Source organism: Oncorhynchus mykiss, chromosome 17 (assembly GCF_013265735.2).
Source record: "Oncorhynchus mykiss isolate Arlee chromosome 17, USDA_OmykA_1.1, whole genome shotgun sequence".
Taxonomy (NCBI): Eukaryota; Metazoa; Chordata; class Actinopteri; order Salmoniformes; family Salmonidae; genus Oncorhynchus; species Oncorhynchus mykiss.
In genome coordinates, this window is record NC_048581.1 from 1,673,487 (window position 1) to 1,698,319 (window position 24,833).

General features: G+C 43.7%; 1 protein-coding gene across 3 annotated transcripts in view; it reads right to left on the reverse strand.

The window, feature by feature from the left end:
* The window catches only part of LOC110495018 (vascular cell adhesion protein 1), a 75,538-nt gene that overhangs the window by 16,331 nt on the left and 34,374 nt on the right, over window positions 1-24,833 (reverse strand). For all 3 annotated transcript variants that reach the window (XM_036948534.1, XM_036948533.1, XM_036948535.1), the window contains exons 6-9: window positions 6,462-6,630; window positions 6,180-6,259; window positions 5,734-6,081; window positions 5,306-5,566 (exon numbers count right to left, since the gene is read on the reverse strand). In XM_036948534.1, the coding sequence (XP_036804429.1) occupies window positions 5,306-5,566; window positions 5,734-6,081; window positions 6,180-6,259; window positions 6,462-6,630 (858 nt within the window). The remainder of the gene's footprint in view (window positions 1-5,305; window positions 5,567-5,733; window positions 6,082-6,179; window positions 6,260-6,461; window positions 6,631-24,833) is intronic.

The window sequence follows — 24,833 nt, forward strand, 5'->3', positions numbered from 1 at the left end:
GACTCCTCACCATTGTAGAGTAAATAGTACTTTCACAGTCTTAACATGATACCTCATGCCTTCTGGAATCCAGAGAGATGGTCTCCTCCTCATCATCGTCTCCATCATGTGCTGTTGCTGCTGCACTGGGGCCTTCACCCTATCACATTTAATCGGATTCATATTGAAGCTAGTAGACAAGACATGCCAGGCCTACAGTATGCCTTTGATGGAGTACTCACTGGATCAGCATCGTCTGGTGCTTGTGCTGGTGGCTCTAACAGGAACACAGTGCTGCCAGACACTGCAAGGCAATAGGTAAACCAAAGTCAGACAGTCCAAATTGATTCAATATGAATGTGGTTGTATCCCATGTAGAGATGGAAGGACATACCTTGAATGAAGCGGGTGGCATCTTGGGAGGAACCTATGCTCGTCTCTTTCCCCCCAGGGATCCCCTCTAAGACGGGCCTGCCTTTATTTAGCTCCAAGGCCATGTCCTCTGCTGGGGTAAGGTCAGCCTTTGGTGACCCACCACCCGTGCCATGTCTGTGGGTATTCTTTTTCACTGCTAAAACAGTACAGACAATGTGTGAGCAGGCACCTTCTGGGTACAATATATGCTTGTGCTTTGTTAAATATTAGTCAGGGACCATACCATTCTGCAGAATGTTCTTGTATTTGATTTTGACCTGCTGCCATGTCCGTTTTGGCCCGTTCATGTTTAATCTACACACACACACACACACACACACACTTAATGGAGTCACACTGCAAAAAATTACTTGGTATTTTTGTCTTGTTTTCAGTAAAAATATCAAAAATTTTATCATAGCTTTATACAGTGTGATGGAGTTACTTTACACAATTTCACTCATATCTGCAGTGCATTTCAATAAAAAAAATTAACCGTTTCATAATTACAGTACAACTGCATTTTTGGAGATGTGAATTAAATATTTGAATTGTAATTGTGATGTTTCAGCGGAGCGGTGAGTGTGTAATTGTGCACTACTTACGCATTCAGGCGGTCTGCAATACTTTGCCACGCTTTTTCTCTTTGCTTTATCACTGTGGCGGTGTTGCCTTTCTTCTTAATTATATCTTTTACCTCCTCGTATGCCTCCATGAGGATTTGTGCTTCCGACGGGGAAAAGTACGCGGCTCTAGTTGCCATGGTAAATCAGTTAATCTGTGATCTGTGGCGGGGTCTATTTGAGTGAGCCGTGAGCGCGCACCTATCCAGGATTGGTTTCACCTGGCTTAATGAATCCGTGTCTGCTCATCCTGGCTTGGTCTTTGTGCAACCAATTAAGCCTGGACGCACATGTTTTGGCTTCATTGAGCTCAGCTGAGTCATTTATCCCGGATGTCTTAATTCTACTTTTGTGCAACAGGCCCCAGCACTGTCGGTGCGCGAGACAACTTTACCAGCATCATAACAATACGTAACGATGAATCGTTGTGACATTTGAAGTGCGAGTGATTGTGTAATCAATGTGTAATAACTACGTTAAAAAAAATTATGAACGCAATTTTCAGGTCCTGATTGGTCAACAAGCTAATTTGAAACGTCAAATAGTGTTAATTGTGGCACCCGGTATATAACCTACCAGTTTAGCACCATACCAGCAGGTGGCACCCGGTATATAACCTACCAGTTTAGCACCATACCAGCAGGTGGCACCCGGTATATAACCTACCAGTTTAGCACCATACCAGCAGGTGGCACCCGGTATATAACCTACCAGTTTAGCACCATACCAGCAGGTGGCACCCGGTATATAACCTACCAGTTTAGCACCATACCAGCAGGTGGCACCCAGTATATAACCTACCAGTTTAGCACCATACCAGCAGGTGGCACCCGGTATATAACCTACCAGTTTAGCACCATACCAGCAGGTGGCACCCGGTATATAACCTACCAGTTTAGCACCATACCAGCAGATGGTGACACATAACAGTTTCCGCACTCCCTCTCTTGCTCTTGGTCCTCATCTTTGTAAGTCACCTTGATTTAGCACCTGTGTGTTTAATCAGTTTATTTATAAAACATATTTAGTGAACTCCATGACAGTAGCTAAAGCAAGGGGCTATTAGCAGCACACACGTAGACTACAAATGCATGCTGGGCCGGGCGCGCCCTGAGCTGAAGTGAGTGCTACTGGAGCGAAATTGGAGAAGACCCGACGCTCCAGCCTTTGGGAATCTCGCTCCACGATCCAGTCAAATTGAGCACGCTCTGCTCCGTTGCAGCATCGCTCACATACTCTGGTCCCTACCAGGCTACTGTGTTCACAATGTATTTCTTTGTAGGCTATAGCCTGGAAATAATTGAAATAATCTAACCTAAATAATTAATTTTGGTTCCTTCTCAGGCTCCTGACCAACTTAGTGTTTATATGCTGTTTAATATGACATGTAGCCTATTTGAAATTAGGTCCGGTCTAAGGCACTGCATCTCATTGATAGAAGCGTCACTACAGACCTGGTTCGATTCCAGGCTGTATCACAACCGGCAGTGGTTGCGCACAATTATCCCAGCGTTATCCGGGTTTGTAGTAAGAATGTGTTCTTAACTCAAATCAAATGTATTTATATAGCCCTTCGTACATCAGCGGATGTCTCAAAGTGCTGTACAGAAACCCAGCCTAAAACCCCAAACAGCAAGCAATGCAGGTTTAGAAGCGCAGTGGCTAGGAAAAACTCCCTTAACTGACTTGACAAGTTAAATAAAGTTTACAATTACCATTTTTTTTAAAATCATGTTCATCATTTCATGTTTATTCAAATACCTTTCATTCAGATCCATATTGTTTGGTTTCAATACTTAAAAACAATTGGAAGGTCCAGGTAGTCAAAAAATAGATTAAATTGTGATTTAAATTGTGATATAAATGAATGGAGCGATTTTGGAGCAGTGTTTTTTTTTCTGTGAGGAAGCGGTAGGAAAGGACGTGGAGAGCCACACCCACTCATCACGATTTCCAACCTCTGCTCACATGCTCTGAACCCCAACCCCTCCTCTACATAAAGGACTGGTCCATTCCGTTGTGTTGCACCACGTGTTTGTTCTTGTGTTGTCGTGGCAACATGTCTTTCAGCTGGTAGTGGCCCATGCGCCTGTGTTTATAGTAAGAGGAGTAGGTGAAACAGGAGACAACCAAGAGGATCACCACCACAGCTGCAGCCAGCCCTGCAATGATGGGCAGGTAGTCCACTACAGGGCAGGAGAGTAGAAAGAGAGGAGAGGGAGATGCAGATGGGGCAGAGGGGAGGAGGAGGAGGAGGAGAGGAAGGGAGATGCAGATGGGGCAGAGAGGAGGAGAGGAAGGGAGATGCAGATGGGGCAGAGAGGAGGAGAGGAAGGGAGATGCAGTGAATTCAGGAAGTGTTCAGATCCCTTGACTTTTTCCACATTTTGTTATGATATATTTTGGTATGTTACACTTTATGTTACAGCCTTATTCTAAAATGGATTCAATAAAAAAAATATATCCTCATCAAAATACCCTCATCAATCTACACACATTACCCCATAATGACATCACAATACCCCATAATGACATCACAATACCCCATAATGACATCACAATACCCCATAATGACATCACAATACCCCATAATGACATCACAATACCCCATAATGACATCACAATACCCCATAATGACATCACAATACCCCATAATGACATCACAATACCCCATAATGACAAAGCGAAAACAGTTTAAATATATTTTTAATACTTATTAAAAATAAAAAACAGAAATACCTAAATATTACTAATTGAATTTGATTTGACACGTAATTTTGATTTTGCAAAATGTAAATTATTACTTTTCGAAGGCACTGTAATTTATTCAGACCATTTGACATTTTGTTATGTTACAGCCTTCAGAAGTCAACACACAATACCACATAATGACAAAGCAAAAACAGGTTTTTGGAATTTGTAGTAATTTTATTAAAAATAAAAAACAAATACCTAATTTACATAAGTATTCAGACCCTTTGCTGTGAGAGTTAAAATTGAGCTCAGGTGCATCTTGTTTCCATTGATCATCCTTGAGACGTTTCTACAACTTGATTGTAGTCCACCTGTGGTAAATTCAATTGATTGGACATGATTTGGAAAGGCACACACCTGTCTATATAAGGTCCCGCAGTTGACAGTGAATGTCAGAGCAAAAACCAAGCCATGAGGTCGAAGTAATTGTCCATTGAGCTCCGAGACAGGATTGTGTCGAAGCACAGATCTGGGGAAGGGTACCAAAGATTATCTGCAGCATTGAAGGTCCCCAAGAACACAGTGACCTCCATCATTCCTAAATGGAAGAATTTGGAACCACCAAGACTCTTCCTAGAGCTGGTAGCCCGGCCAAACTGAGCAATCAGGGGAGAAGGGCCTTGGTTGGGGAGGTAACCAAGAACCCGATGGTCACTCTGAAAAAGCCCTAGAATTCCTCTGTGGAGATGGGAGAACCTCCCAGAAGGACAACCATCTCTGCAGCACTCCACCAATCAGGCCTTGTAAACATGTGTTGTCTGAATGCAGATGTATTGACCCTCTGGGCAGAATAAACTTGGTTGAACTTTCATAAATGTTCGTTGAGTTTTTCACTCTGAGATTTAGAGCCTGAGATGCTGTGCCTTAGACCGCTGCACCACTCGGGAGCCCAAATACAGGTGTGCCAAGCTTGTACCGTCATACCCAAGAAGACTCGGGGCTGTCATCGCTGCCAAAGGTGCTTCAACAAAGTACTGAGTAAAGGTTCTGAATACTTACGTAAATGTGAAAAAGTTTTGTATTTATTATACATTTGCAAAAAGTGTCTAAAAACCTGTTTTTGTATGTCATTATGGGGTATTGTGACGTCATTATGGGGTATTGTGATGTCATTATGGGGTATTGTGATGTCATTATGGGGTATTGTGATGTCATTATGGGGTATTGTGATGTCATTATGGGGTATTGTGATGTCATTATGGGGTATTATGATGTCATTATGGGGTATTCTGTGCAGATTTATGAGGGGGGGAACAATTTAATCAATTTTAGAATATGGCTGTAAAGTGACACAATTTGGAAAAAGTCAAGGGGTCTGAATACTTTCCACGCAACCAACCAATCAGTCAATGAACCATCCAACCAATCAACCATCCAACCAATCATCCATCCAACCAACCAATCATTCGATGATCCATCCAACCAATCAACCATCCAACCAATCATCCATCCAACCAACCAATCATTCAATGAACCATCCAACCAATCAACCATCCAACCAATCATCCATCCAACCAATCAACCATCTGTCTCACCTGTGACCTCCACGTTAACAGTACAGGTGCTGTTTCCCAGGGGGTTGATGGCGAAGCAGGTGTAATCTCCAGAGTGAGACTTGGCAATGTCGGTGATGGTCACTACGGATCTCTCTTCCATGGTGTTGGGGTCGGCTTGGGGGAGCAACCAATTGTAGGAGGGGGCAGGGTTACCATTTGCACTACAGTTAAGTGATAGGGTGTCGCCCTCCGTGATGCTCATGGAGAAACATCCAGGACTCATAGTGATCTGAGGCTTGTCTGAGGGGGGACAGTGAGTGAGTGAGTGAGTGAGAGAGAGAGAGAGAAACAAGTTGATTAATGAGAGAAAATGAAGTGAAAACAGCATCCGTCAACGTCATGACTCGTCTGGTGTCTAACTAACGGTTGTACTAAATGTGTGTAGACAGAGAACCAGAAGGACTCACAGTGCACGTTGATGTTGAGGCGGTTTGAGTCCATTACAGGAGGAGGTTGGGGTCCCTCTGGTCCCAGATCCAACATGGCTGAACACAACAACTGGGCCCCGTCATCATCTCTACCAGGGGTGAAGTCCAGGGTGTAGGTCCCATTCTCTGGTGTGTTGATGTTGTCCTTGGCTTTCTGTTGTGTGTCTAATTCTGTCTGTTCACCAGTGGTATTGACTTTGTAGAAGGTCACCCTGAGTCTCCCAATAGGAGCAATGTTCTGGACAAGACACTGTAGCAGGTACTGATGCCCCTCAACCATCGGATCAGGGTACTTCCTGTAGCTGATGGAGACACTGTCTGGAAGCTCTGTGGAGGAATGGAAACACACAGTGATTAACAGTGCAGAGCCATACTAAGAATACATTCAGAAACACCAGAGAAGATAAGAGAGAGATGTCACTCACTATAAACTGTGATGTCCAGCTGTTTCTCACACTGGCCTCCGTCTGTGAAGCATGAAGGTTTGATCTTCCAGTCAGTCAAACTGTCAAATCAAATGGAATATTTAAACTGCATTTAAAATAAATCAATGAAAATAAAAAAACAGAAGTCAACACAAGAGATGGATAAATGTCTAAAATAACAGTAAAACCTTCATTAAAGACCATCGAAGACACATAACAGTAAAGTCAAACTATAAAGGTGTTTTAAAAGTCTCAGCTGTGTAACAAGTCTGCCTCTCTTACCTGTCCACCCTCCAGTTTAGGATCTTCACCTCCTTGTCTGTTAGACCCGTCCCTCCCTGGGTGGATTCCCAGCCCATCTCTACAGGGGTATCTGAGCTGCAGTTAGATGAGGCTGGGTCTCCATACTTCACCACCAGCCTGGCAGGACTGACCACCAGGCACTCAGCATCTGGAAGACCAAGGTCAAGTGAAAACTTTATTGTTCTGTCATTGTTGATTTTATTGTTCAAACCAAACGGGACAATATTATTGTCTAATGTTTATCTATCTGTATGTTAATCAACTACATGTTACACTCCATAACCCAGAAGTTGCCACACACACACACACACACACACACACACACACACACACACACACACACACACACACACACACACACACACACACACACACACACCATGCTACAGTACATCTCCCGTACTAGCAGACCCCATGCTTCTAATGACCTCTAGTTATCACTATGGCAACACAGACAACATCTGGATCCTCCTCTTCCTACCATTGTGCTCTGTGACGCCAAACACACACACACACACACACACATACACTGGCCTACAGCCAGATCCACACAGAATCTTTGGACTCCAAATACTATTTCACTCTGCCCTAATAAGTACCACGAAACACACAGGCTTTCCAATTTATCAATTTATCCATTTCAAAATACTTCATATTAAATAAATAAAGTACTAAAATAGAAAAACGAAACAGAAAAACACCTAAGCTATTCGGAGTCGATTGCGTCAATCTATTTGATATAGTAATAAAATCCCCATCAAAATATGTCTGTTGAAGCTTTTTTTTGTGTGGGCTGCGTCTCAGTCTACTGCATCCGCCTTTTGTCGTCATTCTGCATCTGCTGTGGAAAGTGGCAGAGCTACAGTGGAACGATGAGACTCTCACGAATATGAATGTGTTCCCCGTTCTGCTCTACGACCCTCACAAGCCCCACGGGACTCGTCTGAAGTCGGTACCGGCGATGTGCCAACTTCCGTCTGTGGCGTCTGAACCTTTTGGTAAACAAACTGCTATGACATCACTATGGAAACGGGAAACTCTCAGGCAAACTATAAATACATTGCGGTGTCCCGTCCCCCCGTCCCCCCCCCAAAAAATGGGGTTAAATATGTGTCAAAAGTTAAATATATATTCCCTTTTAAATATTTTTGGGGGGATAATTACAGGAATCCTAAAATCAAATAGCTAAATGATCAATGGTACGACCATTTTAGAACAATTCCCGATGTAATCTCAGTAGAATGTAATTTACCAAGCACCTGTATCACAACATTGTACTAGACCAGAAGTCTAATTTACCAAGCACCTGTATCACAACATTGTACTAGACCAGAAGTCTAATTTACCAAGCACCTGTATCACAACGATGTACTAGACCAGAAGTCTAATTTACCAAGCACCTGTATCACAACATTGTACTAGACCAGAAGTCTAACTTACCGGTGAAGTCACAATACAGAGACAATAATGAAACAAGTATTACAATCTCCATTCCCCGTAATAATCCCTGAGCGTCCCTCAGTGAAGGACACTGTACTCTGTTAGGTGAGCTGAATCATTTTGACTGGAAACTCCCCAACGATCCGCCCCCCTCCTCCTCCTCCTCCTCCTCTCTCTCTCTCTCTCTCCTGCTTCTATAAGGGCAGTGAGGGGGGAGAGGATGGGGGGGGGGGGGGGGGGGGGTGTAGTAGGTTCCTGTCGGTGTCATTGGTTTGGAATTTCCCAAAAAGCTCAAGAAAAGCATTGTTCTGTTCCTCCCCAGAGACCAGAAACATATTTCTGTGTGACAGTACAGGCTACAGAGAGGTGAGTGAAAGATGGAGAGAGAAATGGAGAGGGAGATGGGGGAGAGAGAGGGAGATGAGATCTTATCTGTCGGAAAGATATCAGTTTGTCTCTGTGAATAGTTTGTTCTCTGACAAATCAACTGTAAATTTCGGCGTTCCTCAAGGTTCCGTTTTAGGACCACTATTGTTTTCACTATATATTTTACCTCTTGGGGATGTCATTCGAAAACATAATGTTAACTTTCACTGCTATGTGGATGACACACAGCTGTACATTTCAATGAAACATGAGCCCATTCTATTGAAAGGTAGCAGGTTACTTACCCAAATTACTTTAGTTTCTGTGTTTTTTTAATCATAGTTCTACACTGAGTTTACCAAAACCCAGCAGCGTTGCAGTTCTTGACATGAACCGGTGCGTCTGGCTCCTACTAACATACCCTGTTCAAAAGCCACTTAAATAGATTTGCCCATTCACCCTCTGAATGGCACACATACACAATCCATGTCTCTAATATCTCAAGGCTTTAAACATCCTTCTTTATCCTGTCCTCCCCTCCCTTCATCTACACTGACTGAAGTGGATTTAACAAGTGACATCAATAAGGGATCATAGATTTCACCTGGTCAGTCTGTGTCATGGAAAGAGCAGGTGTTCCTAATGTTTTGTACACTCAGTGTAGAGAGGAGTAGAACATACTCAGTCTATATATATCCTACAGTTTTATAGACTGGTTATATATGGGAAAGAGCAGGTGTTCCTAATGTTTTGTACACTCGGTGGAGAGAAGAGTAGAACATACTCAGTCTACATATATCCTACAGTTTTATAGACCGGTTATATATGGGAAAGAGCAGGTGTTCCTAATGTTTTGTACACTCGGTAGAGAGAAGAGTAGAACATACTCAGTCTACATATATCCTACAGTTTTATAGACCGGTTATATATGGGAAAGAGCAGGTGTTCCTAATGTTTTGTACACTCGGTGGAGAGAAGAGTAGAACATACTCAGTCTACATATATCTTACAGTTTTATAGACCGGTTATATATGGGAAAGAGCAGGTGTTCCTAATGTTTTGTACACTCGGTGGAGAGAAGAGTAGAACATACTCAGTCTACATATATCCTACAGTTTTATAGACCGGTTATATATGGGAAAGAGCAGGTGTTCCTAATGTTTTGTACACTCGGTGGAGAGAAGAGTAGAACATACTCAGTCTACATATATCCTACAGTTTTATAGACCGGTTACATTTGGGAAAGAGCAGGTGTTCCTAATGTTTTGTACACTCGGTGTATGTGGACAAAACGTATTGGGACAGGGGCACATGTTCAGTTGTTTTGGCTCTGTACTTCAGCACTTTGGATTAACGACTACGAGGTTAAACTGCAAACTGTCAGCTTTAATTTGGTGAACCGTTTAGAAATTATAGCACTTTTTTTTTTACAAAGTATCCCCCTTTTTATAGGACCAAAAGTATTGGGACAAATTCACCTTTATGTGTATTAAAGTAGTAAATATTTGGTCCCATATTCCGAGCACCAGATGATCACATAAAGCTTATGACTCTACAATCTTGTTGGATATATTTGCTGTTTGTTTTGGTTGTTTCAGCTAATGTCGTGCCCAATAGAAATCAGTGGTAAATAATGTGTTGCTTTAGAGTCTCTTTTATTGTAAATAAGAATATAATGTGTTTCTAAACACTTCTACATTCATATGGACGGTACCATGATTGTGGAGAGTGAGAAAGTTACAGACCCACAAATATCATACCCTCAAGACATGCTAACCTCTCACCATTACAATAACAGGGGAGGTTAGCATTTTATATCATATACCTCCAAGACATGCTTATCTCTCACCATTACAATAACAGGGGAGGTTAGCATTTCATATCCTATACCTCCAAGACATGCTAACCTCTCACCATTACAATAACAGGGGAGGTTAGCATTTTATATCATATACCTCCAAGACATGCTTATCTCTCACCAGTACAATAACAGGGGAGGTTAGCATTTCATATCCTATACCTCCAAGACATGCTAACCTCTCACCATTACAATAACAGGGGAGGTTAGCATTTCATATCCTATACCTCCAAGACATGCTAACCTCTCACCATTACAATAACAGGGGAGGTTAACATTTTAAATCATATGCCTCCAAAACATGCTAACCTCTCACCATTACAATAACAGGGGAGGTTAGCATTATTGGGCGGTATGATATTTGTGTGCCAGAGAGCTAAACAGAACTGAGGAAGTTGATTAGATCTGAACACACACAACATTCCTGAACTACCTCTCTGTAATGTCAGCCCTCCTCCTCCTCTTATACTTGTCCCAAATGGCACACTATTCCCTATATAGTGCACTACGTTTGACCAGTGGCCTTGCACCACATCGGGAATAGGGTGCTGTTTGGGACTTATATTCCAGGAGTTTATAATGTCTCTGTTAATGGTGCATTCAAGTAGTGTTCAGTCAGATTCTCAGATGTACCTCTCCCTCCCTCTGCCCTCTCTATCTCCCTCTCTTCGCCCTCTCTATCTCCCTCTGCCCTCCCTCCCTCCATCTGCCCTCTCTCCCTCCCTCTCTACATCCCTCCCTCCATCCCTCACTCCCTCTGCCCTCTCTCCCTCCCTCCCTCAATCCCTCTGCCCTCTCTCCTCTAACTTTTTCAAGCTCACTCTCTACCTCTTCCTTCTTTTTCACTCATCCAGCTCCCCCCGACTCTGAGTGGTACGTGTTTACTCAGAGGAAGGGAGAGTTTCTTATCAGAAGGGAAATACAAACACACACACACACACAGAGTTTCTATCCATCAGAAACAACAGGACTGCTGCTGCTGGGAGAGGAGAGGCAGAGTGAGGCATGAAACAGACCAAGTTAAAGCTCTGGTTAAAAGTAGTATGTAGGGAATAGGGAGCCATTTGGGACATGAACACCCTTGGCCTTTGTACTGGCTACCCTTTGTACTGGCTACCCTTGGTACTGACTACCCTTGGAACTGACAACCCTTGGTACTGACTACCCTTGGTACTGACTACCCTTGGCCTTGGTACTGACTACCCTTGGTACTGACTACCATTGGCCTTGGCACTGACTACCCTTGGCCTTGGTACTGACTACCCTTGGCCTTGGTACTGACTACCCTTGGTACTGACTACCCTTGGCCTTGGCACCTATTACCCTTGGCATTGGTACTGACTACCCTTGGTACTGACTACCCTTGGCCTTGGTACTGACTACCCTTGGCCTTGGTACTGACTACCCTTGGTACTGACTACCCTTGGCCTTGGCACCTATTACCCTTGGCATTGGTACTGACTACCCTTGGTACTGACTACCCTTGGTACTGACTACCCTTGGTACTGACTACCCTTGGCATTGGTACTGACTACCCTTGGTACTGACTACCCTTGGTACTGACTACCCACTTAACCAAAAAAACTCAAAAGCGTTAAACAAATCAAAACATATTCTAGATTCTTCAAAGTTCCCCCCTTTGCCTTGATGACAGCATGTGTGTGTGTGTATATATACAGTGGGGCAAAAAAAGTATTTAGTCAGCCACCAATTGTGCAAGTTCTCCCACTTAAAAAGATGAGAGAGGCCTGTAATTAGTACCGCAGCTAAGAGGCCTGTAACACTTCAACTATGACAGACAAAATGAGAAAAAAAAAATCCAGAAAATCACATTGTAGGATTTTTTAATTAATTTATTTGCAAATGATGGTGGAAAATAAGGATTTGGTCAATAACAAAAGTTTATCTCAATACTTTGTTATATACCCTTTGTTGGCAATGACAGAGGCCAAACGTTTTCTGTAAGTTTTCACAAGGTTTTCAAACACTGTTGCTTGTATCTTGGCCCATTCCTCCATGCAGATCTCCTCTAGAGCAGTGATGTTTTGGGGCTGTTGCTGGGCAACACGGACTTTCAACTCCCTCCAAAGATTTTCTATGGGGTTGAGATCTGGAGACTGGCTAGGCCACTCCAGGACCTTGAAATGCTTCTTACGAAGCCACTCCTTCGTTGCCCGGGCGGTGTGTTTGGGATCATTGTCATACTGAAAGACCCAGCCACGTTTCATCTTCAATGCCCTTGCTGATGGAAGGAGGTTTTCACTCAAAATCTCACGACACATGGCCCCATTCATTCTTTCCTTTACACGGATCAGTCGTCCTGGTCCCAGAAAAACAGCCCCAAAGCATGATGTTTCCACCCCCATGCTTCACAGTAGGTATGGTGTTCTTTGGATGCAACTCAGCATTCTTTGTCCTCCAAACACGACGAGTTGAGTTTTTACCAAAAAGTTTTATTTTGGTTTCATCTGACCATATGACATTCTCTCAATCTTCTTCTGGATCATCCAAATGCTCTCTAGCAAACTTCAGACGGGCCTGGACATGTACTGGCTTAAGCAGAGGGACACGTCTGGCACTGCAGGATTTGAGTCCCTTGCGGCGTAGTGTGTTACTGATGGTAGGCTTTGTTACTTTGGTCCCAGCTCTCTGCAGGTCATTCACTAGGTCTCCCCGTGCGGTTCTGGGATTTTTGCTCACCGTTCTTGTGATCATTTTGACCCCGCGGGGTGAGATCTTGCGTGGAGTCCCAGATCGTGGGAGATTATCAGTGGTCTTGTATGTCTTCCATTTCCTAATAATTGCTCCCACAGTTGATTTCTTCAAACCAAGCTGCTTACCTATTGCAGATTCAGTCTTCCCAGCCTGGTGCAGGTCTATCGTGCCTCTAGCCGATCAAAACATGAAGAAAAAAAACACAATTCTCTTAGACGAGATCCTAGAAATAAACAGTTTTGTCACCATCCGATCTTTGTAATTACCAGACCAGAAATCATCATTCTAAATCGCACGCCTTTGCAGGTTGTCAACAAGGCAATTCTGCTCCTCCGAAACAGTCTGTGGTCAAAAAGGTGAGTTCAATGCGAAATGCTCATCAGATGTCCAGAGATGTATAGTATAGCCACTTAAAATTCATGTTGCTTATATTTAACATGGGTTGTTAAGTGTTGCAAACCACACATTTTATGATTAAGCAATAAGGCCCGAGGGTGTGTGGTATATGGCCAATATGCCACGGCTGAGGGCTGTTCTTAAGGCATGACCCAACGCCGAGTGCCTGGATAAATCAAATGTTATTTGTCACATGCGCCAAAATCCAACAGGTATAAAGACTTACAGTGAAATGCTTACTGACAAGCCCTTAACCAACAATGCCTTTTTAAGAAAAATAAGTGCTAAGAAAAATATTTACTATTTACTAAAAATATTTACTAAAATAAACTGAAGTAAAAAATAAACAAAACATTTAAATAAATAAAAGAAGAAGATAGAACACAGCCCGTAGCCGTGGTATATTGGCCATATATCACACACCCTGGGACGCTTTATTGCTGTTACAAACTGGTTACCAACATAATTAGCGCAGTAAAAATACATGTTTTGTCATACCTTTGGTATACGGTCTGATATACCACGGCTGTCAGCCAATCAGCAATCAGGGCTCGAACCACCCACTTTATAATGCTTTATATATAATAACATCGCAACACTAATAAAATGTTTATTTTATAACAAATGTGTTTTCCGAATTGTATGGTTTACGACAATTAACATATATAATGCCAAACATCCCCTTTAACTGTGCATCCCTCTGATTTATTTATATTAACATATATAATGCCAAACATCCCCTTTGACTGTGAATCTCCCTGATTTATTTATATTAACATATATAATGCCAAACATCCCCTTTAACTGTGAATCTCCCTGATTTATATATATTAACATATATAATGCCAAACATCCCCTTTAACTGTGCATCCCTCTGATTTATTTATATTAACATATATAATACCAAACATCCCCTTTAACTGTGCATCCCTCTGATTTATATATATTAACATATATAATGCCAAACATCCCCTTTAACTGTGCATCCCTCTGATTTATATATATTAACATATATAATGCCAAACATCCCCTTTAACTGTGAATCCCTTTGATTTATTTATATTAACATATATAATACCAAACATCCCCTTTAACTGTGAATCTCCCTGATTTATTTATATTAACATATATAATGCCAAACATCCCCTTTAACTGTGAATCTCCCTGATTTATTTATATTAACATATATAATGCCAAACATCCCCTTTGACTGTGAATCTCCCTGATTTATTTATATTAACATATATAATGCCAAACATCCCCTTTAACTGTGAATCTCCCTGATTTATTTATATTAACATATATAATGCCAAACATCCCCTTTAACTGTGAATCCCTCTGATTTATTTATATTAACATATATAATGCCAAACATCCCCTTTAACTGTGAATCCCTCTGATTTATTTATATTAACATATATAATGCCAAACATCCCCTTTAACTGTGAATCTCCCTGATTTATTTATATTAACATATATAATGCCAAACATCCCCTTTAACTGTGAATCTCCCTGATGTATTTATATTAACATATATAATGCCAAACATCCCCTTTAACTGTGCATCCCTCTGATTTATTTATATTAACATATATAATACCAAACATCCCCTTTAACTGTGAATCCCTCTGATTTATTTATATTAACATATATAATGCCAAACATCCCCTTTAACTGTGAATCTCCCTGATTTATTTATATTAACATATATAATGCCAAACATCCCCTTTAACTGTGAATCTCCCTGATGTATTTATATTAACATATATAATGCCAAACATCCCCTTTAACTGTGCATCCCTCTGATTTATTTATATTAACATATATAATACCAAACATCCCCTTTAACTGTGAATCTCCCTGATTTATTTATATTAACATATATAATGCCAAACATCCCCTTTAACTGTGAATCTCCCTGATTTATTTATATTAACATATATAATGCCAAACATCCCCTTTGACTGTGAATCTCCCTGATTTATTTATATTAACATATATAATGCCAAACATCCCCTTTAACTGTGAATCTCCCTGATTTATTTATATTAACATATATAATGCCAAACATCCCCTTTAACTGTGAATCCCTCTGATTTATTTATATTAACATATATAATGCCAAACATCCCCTTTAACTGTGAATCCCTCTGATTTATTTATATTAACATAAATAATGCCAAACATCCCCTTTAACTGTGAATCTCCCTGATTTATTTATATTAACATATATAATGCCAAACATCCCCTTTAACTGTGAATCTCCCTGATGTATTTATATTAACATATATAATGCCAAACATCCCCTTTAACTGTGCATCCCTCTGATTTATTTATATTAACATATATAATACCAAACATCCCCTTTAACTGTGAATCCCTCTGATTTATTTATATTAACATATATAATACCAAACATCCCCTTTAACTGTGAATCTCCCTGATTTATTTATATTAACATATATAATGCCAAACATCCCCTTTAACTGTGAATCTCCCTGATTTATTTATATTAACATATATAATGCCAAACATCCCCTATAACTGTGAATCTCCCTGATTTATTTATATTAACATATATAATGCCAAACATCCCCTTTAACTGTGAATCCCTCTGATTTATTTATATTAACATATATAATGCCAAACATCCCCTTTAACTATGAATCCCTCTGATTTATTTATATTAACATATATAATGCCAAACATCCCCTTTAACTGTGAATCCCTCTGATTTATTTATATTAACATATATAATGCCAAACATCCCCTTTAACTATGAATCTCACTGATTTATTGATATTAACATATATAATGCCAAACATCCCCTATAACTGTGAATCTCACTGATTTATTTATATTAACATATATAATACCAAACATCCCCTTTAACTGTGAATCTCCCTGATTTATTTATATTAACATATATAATGCCAAACATCCCCTTTAACTGTGAATCTCCCTGATTTATTTATATTAACATATATAATGCCAAACATCCCCTTTAACTGTGAATCTCCCTGATTTATTTATATTAACATATATAATGCCAAACATCCCCTTTAACTGTGAATCCCTCTGATTTATTTTGCGGACGGAACAAACAAATGCGCCTAGACTTGCCTACCAGGACATACTTGATGCTACGATGTGAAATGTCGAAAAAGGTTGCAGTGTGACAGCATTTTATTAGGGATGACGCCAAAGAAGTGGAATGGAAACTCTTCAAACAGCGGCCTGCTTACCAAAGATTGACAACGAATATGACAGACCACTTAAACAGTTAGTTGGACTACTGTGTTTCAATAGTAACATGTTAAAACATGGACAGGTTTTATACACAGAGACGAGATAAACAGAGAGAAACAGAGACGTGATAAACAGAGTCGGGATAAACAGAGACAAACAGAGACAAACAGAGACAAACAAAGACAGCAGAGCTGCAGTACTGCTAATAGCAGTAAGACACACAGCAGAGCTGCAGTACTGCTAATAGCAGAGAGACACACAGCAGAGCTGCAGTACTGCTAATAGCAGAGAGACACACAGCAGAGCTGCAGTACTGCTAATAGCAGTAAGACATACAGCAGAGCTGCAGTACTGCTAATAGCAGTAAGACACACAGCAGAGCTGCAGTACTGCTAATAGCAGAGAGACACACAGCAGAGCTGCAGTACTGCTAATAGCAGTAAGACACACAGCAGAGCTGCAGTACTGCTAATAGCAGAGAGACACACAGCAGAGCTGCAGTACTGCTAATAGCAGTAAGACACACAGCAGAGCTGCAGTACTGCTAATAGCAGAGAGACACACAGCAGAGCTGCAGTATTGCTAATAGCAGTAAGACATACAGCAGAGCTGCAGTACTGCTAATAGCAGTAAGACACACAGCAGAGCTGCAGTACTGCTAATAGCAGAGAGACACACAGCAGAGCTGCAGTACTGCTAATAGCAGAGAGACACACAGCAGAGCTGCAGTACTGCTAATAGCAGAGAGACACACAGCAGAGCGGCAGTACTGCTAATAGCAGAGAGACACACAGCAGAGCTGCAGTACTGCTAATAGCAGAGAGACACACAGCAGAGCTGCAGTACTGCTAATAGCAGTAAGACATACAGCAGAGCTGCAGTACAGCTAATAGCAGTAAGACATACAGCAGAGCTGCAGTACTGCTAATAGCAGTAAGACATACAGCAGAGCTGCAGTACTGCTAATAGCAGAGAGACACACAGCAGAGCGGCAGTACTGCTAATAGCAGAGAGACACACAGCAGAGCTGCAGTACTGCTAATAGCAGAGAGACATACAGCAGAGCTGCAGTACTGCTAATAGCAGTAAGACACACAGCAGAGCTGCAGTACTGCTAATAGCAGAGAGACACACAGCAGAGCTGCAGTACTGCTAATAGCAGAGAGACACACAGCAGAGCTGCAGTACTGCTAATAGCAGAGAGACATACAGCAGAGCTGCAGTACTGCTAATAGCAGAGAGACACACAGCAGAGCTGCAGTACTGCTAATAGCAGAGAGACACACAGCAGAGCGGCAGTACTGCTAATAGCAGAGAGACATACAGCAGAGCTGCAGTACTGCTAATAGCAGAGAGACACACAGCAGAGCTGCAGTACTGCTAATAGCAGAGAGACACACAGCAGAGCGGCAGTACTGCTAATAGCAGTAAGACATACAGCAGAGCTGCAGTACTGCTAATAGCAGAGAGACACACAGCAGAGCTGCAGTACTGCTAATAGCAGAGAGACACACAGCAGAGCGGCAGTACTGCTAATAGCAGTAAGACATACAGCAGAGCTGCAGTACTGCTAATAGCAGTAAGACATACAGCAGAGCTGCAGTACTGCTAATAGCAGAGAGACACACAGCAGAGCGGCAGTACTGCTAATAGCAGAGAGACACACAGCAGAGCTGCAGTACTGCTAATAGCAGAGAGACATACAGCAGAGCTGCAGTACTGCTAATAGCAGTAAGACACACAGCAGAGCTGCAGTACTGCTAATAGCAGAGAGACACACAGCAGAGCTGCAGTACTGCTAATAGCAGAGAGACACACAGCAGAGCTGCAGTACTGCTAATAGCAGAGAGACATACAGCAGAGCTGCAGTACTGCTAATAGCAGAGAGACACACAGCAGAGCTGCAGTACTGCTAATAGCAGAGAGACACACAGCAGAGCGGCAGTACTGCTAATAGCAGAGAGACATACAGCAGAGCTGCAGTACTGCTAATAGCAGAGAGACACACAGCAGAGCGGCAGTACTGCTAATAGCAGAGAGACACACAGCAGAGCGGCAGTACTGCTAATAGCAGTAAGACATACAGCAGAGCTGCAGTACTGCTAATAGCAGAGAGACACACAGCAGAGCGGCAGTACTGCTAATAGCAGAGAGACACACAGCAGAGCGGCAGTACTGCTAATAGCAGAGAGACACACAGCAGAGCGGCAGTACTGCTAATAGCAGAGAGACACACAGCAGAGCGGCAGTACTGCTAATAGCAGAGAGACACACAGCAGAGCGGCAGTACTGCTAATAGCAGAGAGACACACAGCAGAGCGGCAGTACTGCTAATAGCAGAGAGACACACAGCAGAGCGGCAGTACTGCTAATAGCAGAGAGACACACAGCAGAGCGGCAGTACTGCTAATAGCAGAGAGACACACAGCAGAGCGGCAGTACTGCTAATAGCAGAGAGACACACAGCAGAGCGGCAGTACTGCTAATAGCAGAGAGACACACAGCAGAGCGGCAGTACTGCTAATAGCAGAGAGACACACAGCAGAGCGGCAGTACTGCTAATAGCAGAGAGACACACAGCAGAGCGGCAGTACTGCTAATAGCAGAGAGACACACAGCAGAGCTGCAGTACTGCTAATAGCAGAGAGACACACAGCAGAGCTGCAGTACTGCTAATAGCAGAGAGACACACAGCAGAGCTGCAGTACTGCTAATAGCAGAGAGACACACAGCAGAGCTGCAGTACTGCTAATAGCAGAGAGACACACAGCAGAGCTGCAGTACTGCTAATAGCAGAGAGACACACAGCAGAGCTGCAGTACTGCTAATAGCAGAGAGACACACAGCAGAGCTGCAGTACTGCTAATAGCAGAGAGACACACAGCAGAGCTGCAGTACTGCTAATAGCAGAGAGACACACAGCAGAGCTGCAGTACTGCTAATAGCAGAGAGACACACAGCAGAGCTGCAGTACTGCTAATAGCAGAATATCAATAAAAGTAAAAAGGAAGTTGTGTTCTTTTGTAACATGTTTAATATTATATCATTGGTTAATCGTTACCCAGGAGACGGAGTTGATAGCCAATCAGTAATACCACATACATGGGCTTAGTAACCATGTTTAATATTATATCATTGGTTAATCGTTACCCAGGAGACGGAGTTGATAGCCAATCAGTAATACCACATACATGGGCTTAGTAACCATGTTTAATATTATATCATTGGTTAATCGTTACCCAGGAGACGGAGTTGATAGCCAATCAGTAATACCACATACATGGGCTTTGTAACCATGTTTAATATTATATAATTGGTTAATCGTTACCCAGGAGACGGAGTTGATAGCCAATCAGTAATACCACATACATGGGCTTAGTAACCATGTTTAATATTATATCATTGGTTAATCGTTACCCAGGAGACGGAGTTGATAGCCAATCAGTAATACCACATACATGGGCTTAGTAACCATGTTTAATATTATATCATTGGTTAATCGTTACCCAGGAGACAGAGTTGATAGCCAATCAGTAATACCACATACATGGACTTAGTAACCATGTTTAATATTATATCATTGGTTAATCGTTACCCAGGAGATGGAGTTGATAGCCAATCAGTAATACCACATACATGGTCTTGGTAACCATGTTTAACAGCCATCAAGTGTGTTTGTGTTCCGAGTTACGACCCATTTCATCGAGGTGGATTTATGATAGTTCGTACTGTTCTGGTAAGTATGACCTAACTGTTACTTCTGATTTCCTTGGTCACTGTTCCTCATCTATCACACACACACACACACACACACACACACACACACACACGGTTTCTGCTATTACATCCTGTGAATTGCGCCCTTCTCATTACACACACTCACAGTTTCTGCTGTTACATCCGGTGAACTCTGCCCTCATTTCTTTCCTCTCCTCCCCAGTTAAGACCGAGACTATGAACAACAGTGAGACTGACTAACACAGTCAGCAACACAGGACTAACACAGTCAGCAACACAGGACTAACACAGTCAACAACACAGGACTAACACACAGTTTCAGCTGTTATATAGTGGATCCTCTGTCCCTCTCATTACAGACACACAGTTTCAGCTGTTATATAGTGGATCCTCTGTCCCTCTCATTACAGACACACAGTTTCAGCTGTTATATCCTATGAACTCTGCCCCTCTCACCTCTCTCCTCCCCAGTCAAGGCCGTCCTCTCCCCCCCAGTTAAGGCCGTCCTCTCCTCCCCAGTTAAGGCCGAGCCTATGATCTCTGCCCCTCTCACCTCTCTCCTCCCCAGTTAAGGCCTATGAACTCTGCCCCTCTCACCTCTCTCCTCCCCAGTTAAGGACGAGCCTATGAACTCTGCCCCTCTCACCTCTCTCCTCCCCAGTTAAGGCCTATGAACTCTGCCCCTCTCACCTCTCTCCTCCCCAGTTAAGGACGAGCCTATGAACTCTGCCCCTCTCACCTCTCTCCTCCCCAGTTAAGGCCTATGAACTCTGCCCCTCTCACCTCTCTCCTCCCCAGTTAAGGACGAGCCTATGAACTCTGCCCCTCTCACCTCTCTCCTCCCCAGTTAAGGCCTATGAACTCTGCCCCTCTCACCTCTCTCCTCCCCAGTTAAGGACGAGCCTATGAACTCTGCCCCTCTCACCTCTCTCCTCCCCAGTTAAGGCCTATGAACTCTGCCCCTCTCACCTCTCTCCTCCCCAGTTAAGGCCGAGCCTATGAACTCTGCCCCTCTCACCTCTCCCCTCCCCAGTTAAGGCCGAGCCTATGAACTCTGCCCCTTGCAGAGTGTGTGTGTTACAGTGACGTCTGGTAAGGCCCCTACAGCAGAGTGTGTGTTACAGCAGAGTGTGTGTTACAGTGACGTCTGGTAAGCCCCTACAGCAGAGTGTGTGTTACAGTGATGTCTTATAAGGCCCTACAGCAGAGTGTGTGTTACACAGCAGAGTGTGTGTTACAGTGACGTCTGGTAAGGCCCTACAGCAGAGTGCGTGTTACAGTGACGTCTGGTAAGGCCCTACAGCAGAGTGCGTGTTACAGTGACGTCTGGTAAGGCCCTACAGCAGAGTGCGTGTTACAGTGACGTCTGGTAAGGCCCCTACAGCAGAGTGTGTGTTACACAGCAGAGTGTGTGTTACAGTGATGTCTGGTAAGGCCCTACAGCAGAGTGTGTGTTACAGTGACGTCTGGTAAGGCCCTACAGCAGAGTGTGTGTTACAGTGACGTCTGGTAAGGCCCCTACAGCAGAGTGTGTGTTACATTGATGTCTGGTAAGGCCCCTACAGCAGAGTGTGTGTGTTACAGTGACGTCTGGTAAGGCCCTACAGCAGAGTGTGTGTTACAGTGACTTCTGGTAAGGCCCTACAGCAGAGTGTGTGTTACAGTGACGTCTGGTAAGGCCCTACAGCAGAGTGTGTGTTACAGTGATGTCTGGTAAGGCCCTACAGCAGAGTGTGTGTTACAGTGACGTCTGGTAAGGCCCTACAGCAGAGTGCGTGTTACATTGATGTCTTGTAAGGCCCCTACAGCAGAGTGTGTGTTACAGCAGAGTGTGTGTGTTACAGCAGAGTGTGTGTTACAGCAGAGTGCGTGTTACAGTGACGTCTGGTAAGGCCCCACAGCAGAGTGTGTGTTACAGTGACGTCTGGTAAGGCCCCTACAGCAGAGTGTGTGTTACAGTGATGTCTGGTAAGGCCCCTACAGCAGAGTGTGTGTGTTACAGCAGAGTGTGTGTTACACAGCAGAGTGTGTGTTACACAGCAGAGTGTGTGTTACACAGCAGAGTGTGTGTTACCCAGCAGAGTGTGTGTTACATTGACGTCTGGTAAGGCCCTACAGCAGAGTGTGTGTTACATTGATGTCTTGTAAGGCCCCTACAGCAGAGTGTGTGTGTTACAGCAGAGTGTGTGTTACACAGCAGAGTGTGTGTTACAGTGACGTCTGGTAAGGCCCCTACAGCAGAGTGTGTGTTACAGTGACGTCTGGTAAGGCCCTACAGCAGAGTGTGTGTTACAGTGACGTCTGGTAAGGCCCTACAGCAGAGTGTGTGTTACAGCAGAGTGTGTGTTACAGTGACGTCTGGTAAGGCCCCTACAGCAGAGTGTGTGTTACACAGCAGAGTGTGTGTTACAGTGATGTCTGGTAAGGCCCTACAGCAGAGTGTGTGTTACAGCAGAGTGTGTGTTACAGTGACGTCTGGTAAGGCCCCTACAGCAGAGTGTGTGTTACATTGATGTCTGGTAAGGCCCCTACAGCAGAGTGTGTGTGTTACAGTGACGTCTGGTAAGGCCCTACAGCAGAGTGTGTGTTACAGTGACTTCTGGTAAGGCCCTACAGCAGAGTGTGTGTTACAGTGACGTCTGGTAAGGCCCTACAGCAGAGTGTGTGTTACAGTGACGTCTGGTAAGGCCCCACAGCAGAGTGTGTGTTACAGTGACGTCTGGTAAGGCCCCTACAGCAGAGTGTGTGTGTTACAGCAGAGTGTGTGTTACACAGCAGAGTGTGTGTTACACAGCAGAGTGTGTGTTACACAGCAGAGTGTGTGTTACCCAGCAGAGTGTGTGTTACATTGACGTCTGGTAAGGCCCTACAGCAGAGTGTGTGTTACATTGATGTCTTGTAAGGCCCCTACAGCAGAGTGTGTGTGTTACAGCAGAGTGTGTGTTACACAGCAGAGTGTGTGTTACAGTGACGTCTGGTAAGGCCCCTACAGCAGAGTGTGTGTTACAGTGACGTCTGGTAAGGCCCTACAGCAGAGTGTGTGTTACAGTGACGTCTGGTAAGGCCCTACAGCAGAGTGTGTGTTACAGCAGAGTGTGTGTTACAGTGACGTCTGGTAAGGCCCCTACAGCAGAGTGTGTGTTACACAGCAGAGTGTGTGTTACAGTGATGTCTGGTAAGGCCCTACAGCAGAGTGTGTGTTACAGCAGAGTGTGTGTTACAGTGACGTCTGGTAAGGCCCCTACAGCAGAGTGTGTGTTACATTGATGTCTGGTAAGGCCCCTACAATAGAGTGTGTGTGTTACAGTGACGTCTGGTAAGGCCCTACAGCAGAGTGTGTGTTACAGTGACTTCTGGTAAGGCCCTACAGCAGAGTGTGTGTTACAGTGACGTCTGGTAAGGCCCTACAGCAGAGTGTGTGTTACAGTGATGTCTGGTAAGGCCCTACAGCAGAGTGTGTGTTACAGTGACGTCTGGTAAGGCCCTACAGCAGAGTGCGTGTTACATTGATGTCTTGTAAGGCCCCTACAGCAGAGTGTGTGTTACAGCAGAGTGTGTGTGTTACAGCAGAGTGTGTGTTACAGCAGAGTGCGTGTTACAGTGACGTCTGGTAAGGCCCCACAGCAGAGTGTGTGTTACAGTGACGTCTGGTAAGGCCCCTACAGCAAATGTGTGTTACAGTGATGTCTGGTAAGGCCCCTACAGCAGAGTGTGTGTGTTACAGCAGAGTGTGTGTTACACAGCAGAGTGTGTGTTACACAGCAGAGTGTGTGTTACACAGCAGAGTGTGTGTTACCCAGCAGAGTGTGTGTTACATTGACGTCTGGTAAGGCCCTACAGCAGAGTGTGTGTTACATTGATGTCTTGTAAGGCCCCTACAGCAGAGTGTGTGTGTTACAGCAGAGTGTGTGTTACACAGCAGAGTGTGTGTTACAGTGACGTCTGGTAAGGCCCCTACAGCAGAGTGTGTGTTACAGTGACGTCTGGTAAGGCCCTACAGCAGAGTGTGTGTTACAGTGACGTCTGGTAAGGCCCTACAGCAGAGTGTGTGTTACAGCAGAGTGTGTGTTACAGTGACGTCTGGTAAGGCCCCTACAGCAGAGTGTGTGTTACACAGCAGAGTGTGTGTTACAGTGATGTCTGGTAAGGCCCTACAGCAGAGTGTGTGTTACAGCAGAGTGTGTGTTACAGTGACGTCTGGTAAGGCCCCTACAGCAGAGTGTGTGTTACATTGATGTCTGGTAAGGCCCCTACAGCAGAGTGTGTGTGTTACAGTGACGTCTGGTAAGGCCCTACAGCAGAGTGTGTGTTACAGTGACTTCTGGTAAGGCCCTACAGCAGAGTGTGTGTTACAGTGACGTCTGGTAAGGCCCTACAGCAGAGTGTGTGTTACAGTGATGTCTGGTAAGGCCCTACAGCAGAGTGTGTGTTACAGTGACGTCTGGTAAGGCCCTACAGCAGAGTGCGTGTTACATTGATGTCTTGTAAGGCCCCTACAGCAGAGTGTGTGTTACAGCAGAGTGTGTGTGTTACAGCAGAGTGTGTGTTACAGCAGAGTGCGTGTTACAGTGACGTCTGGTAAGGCCCCA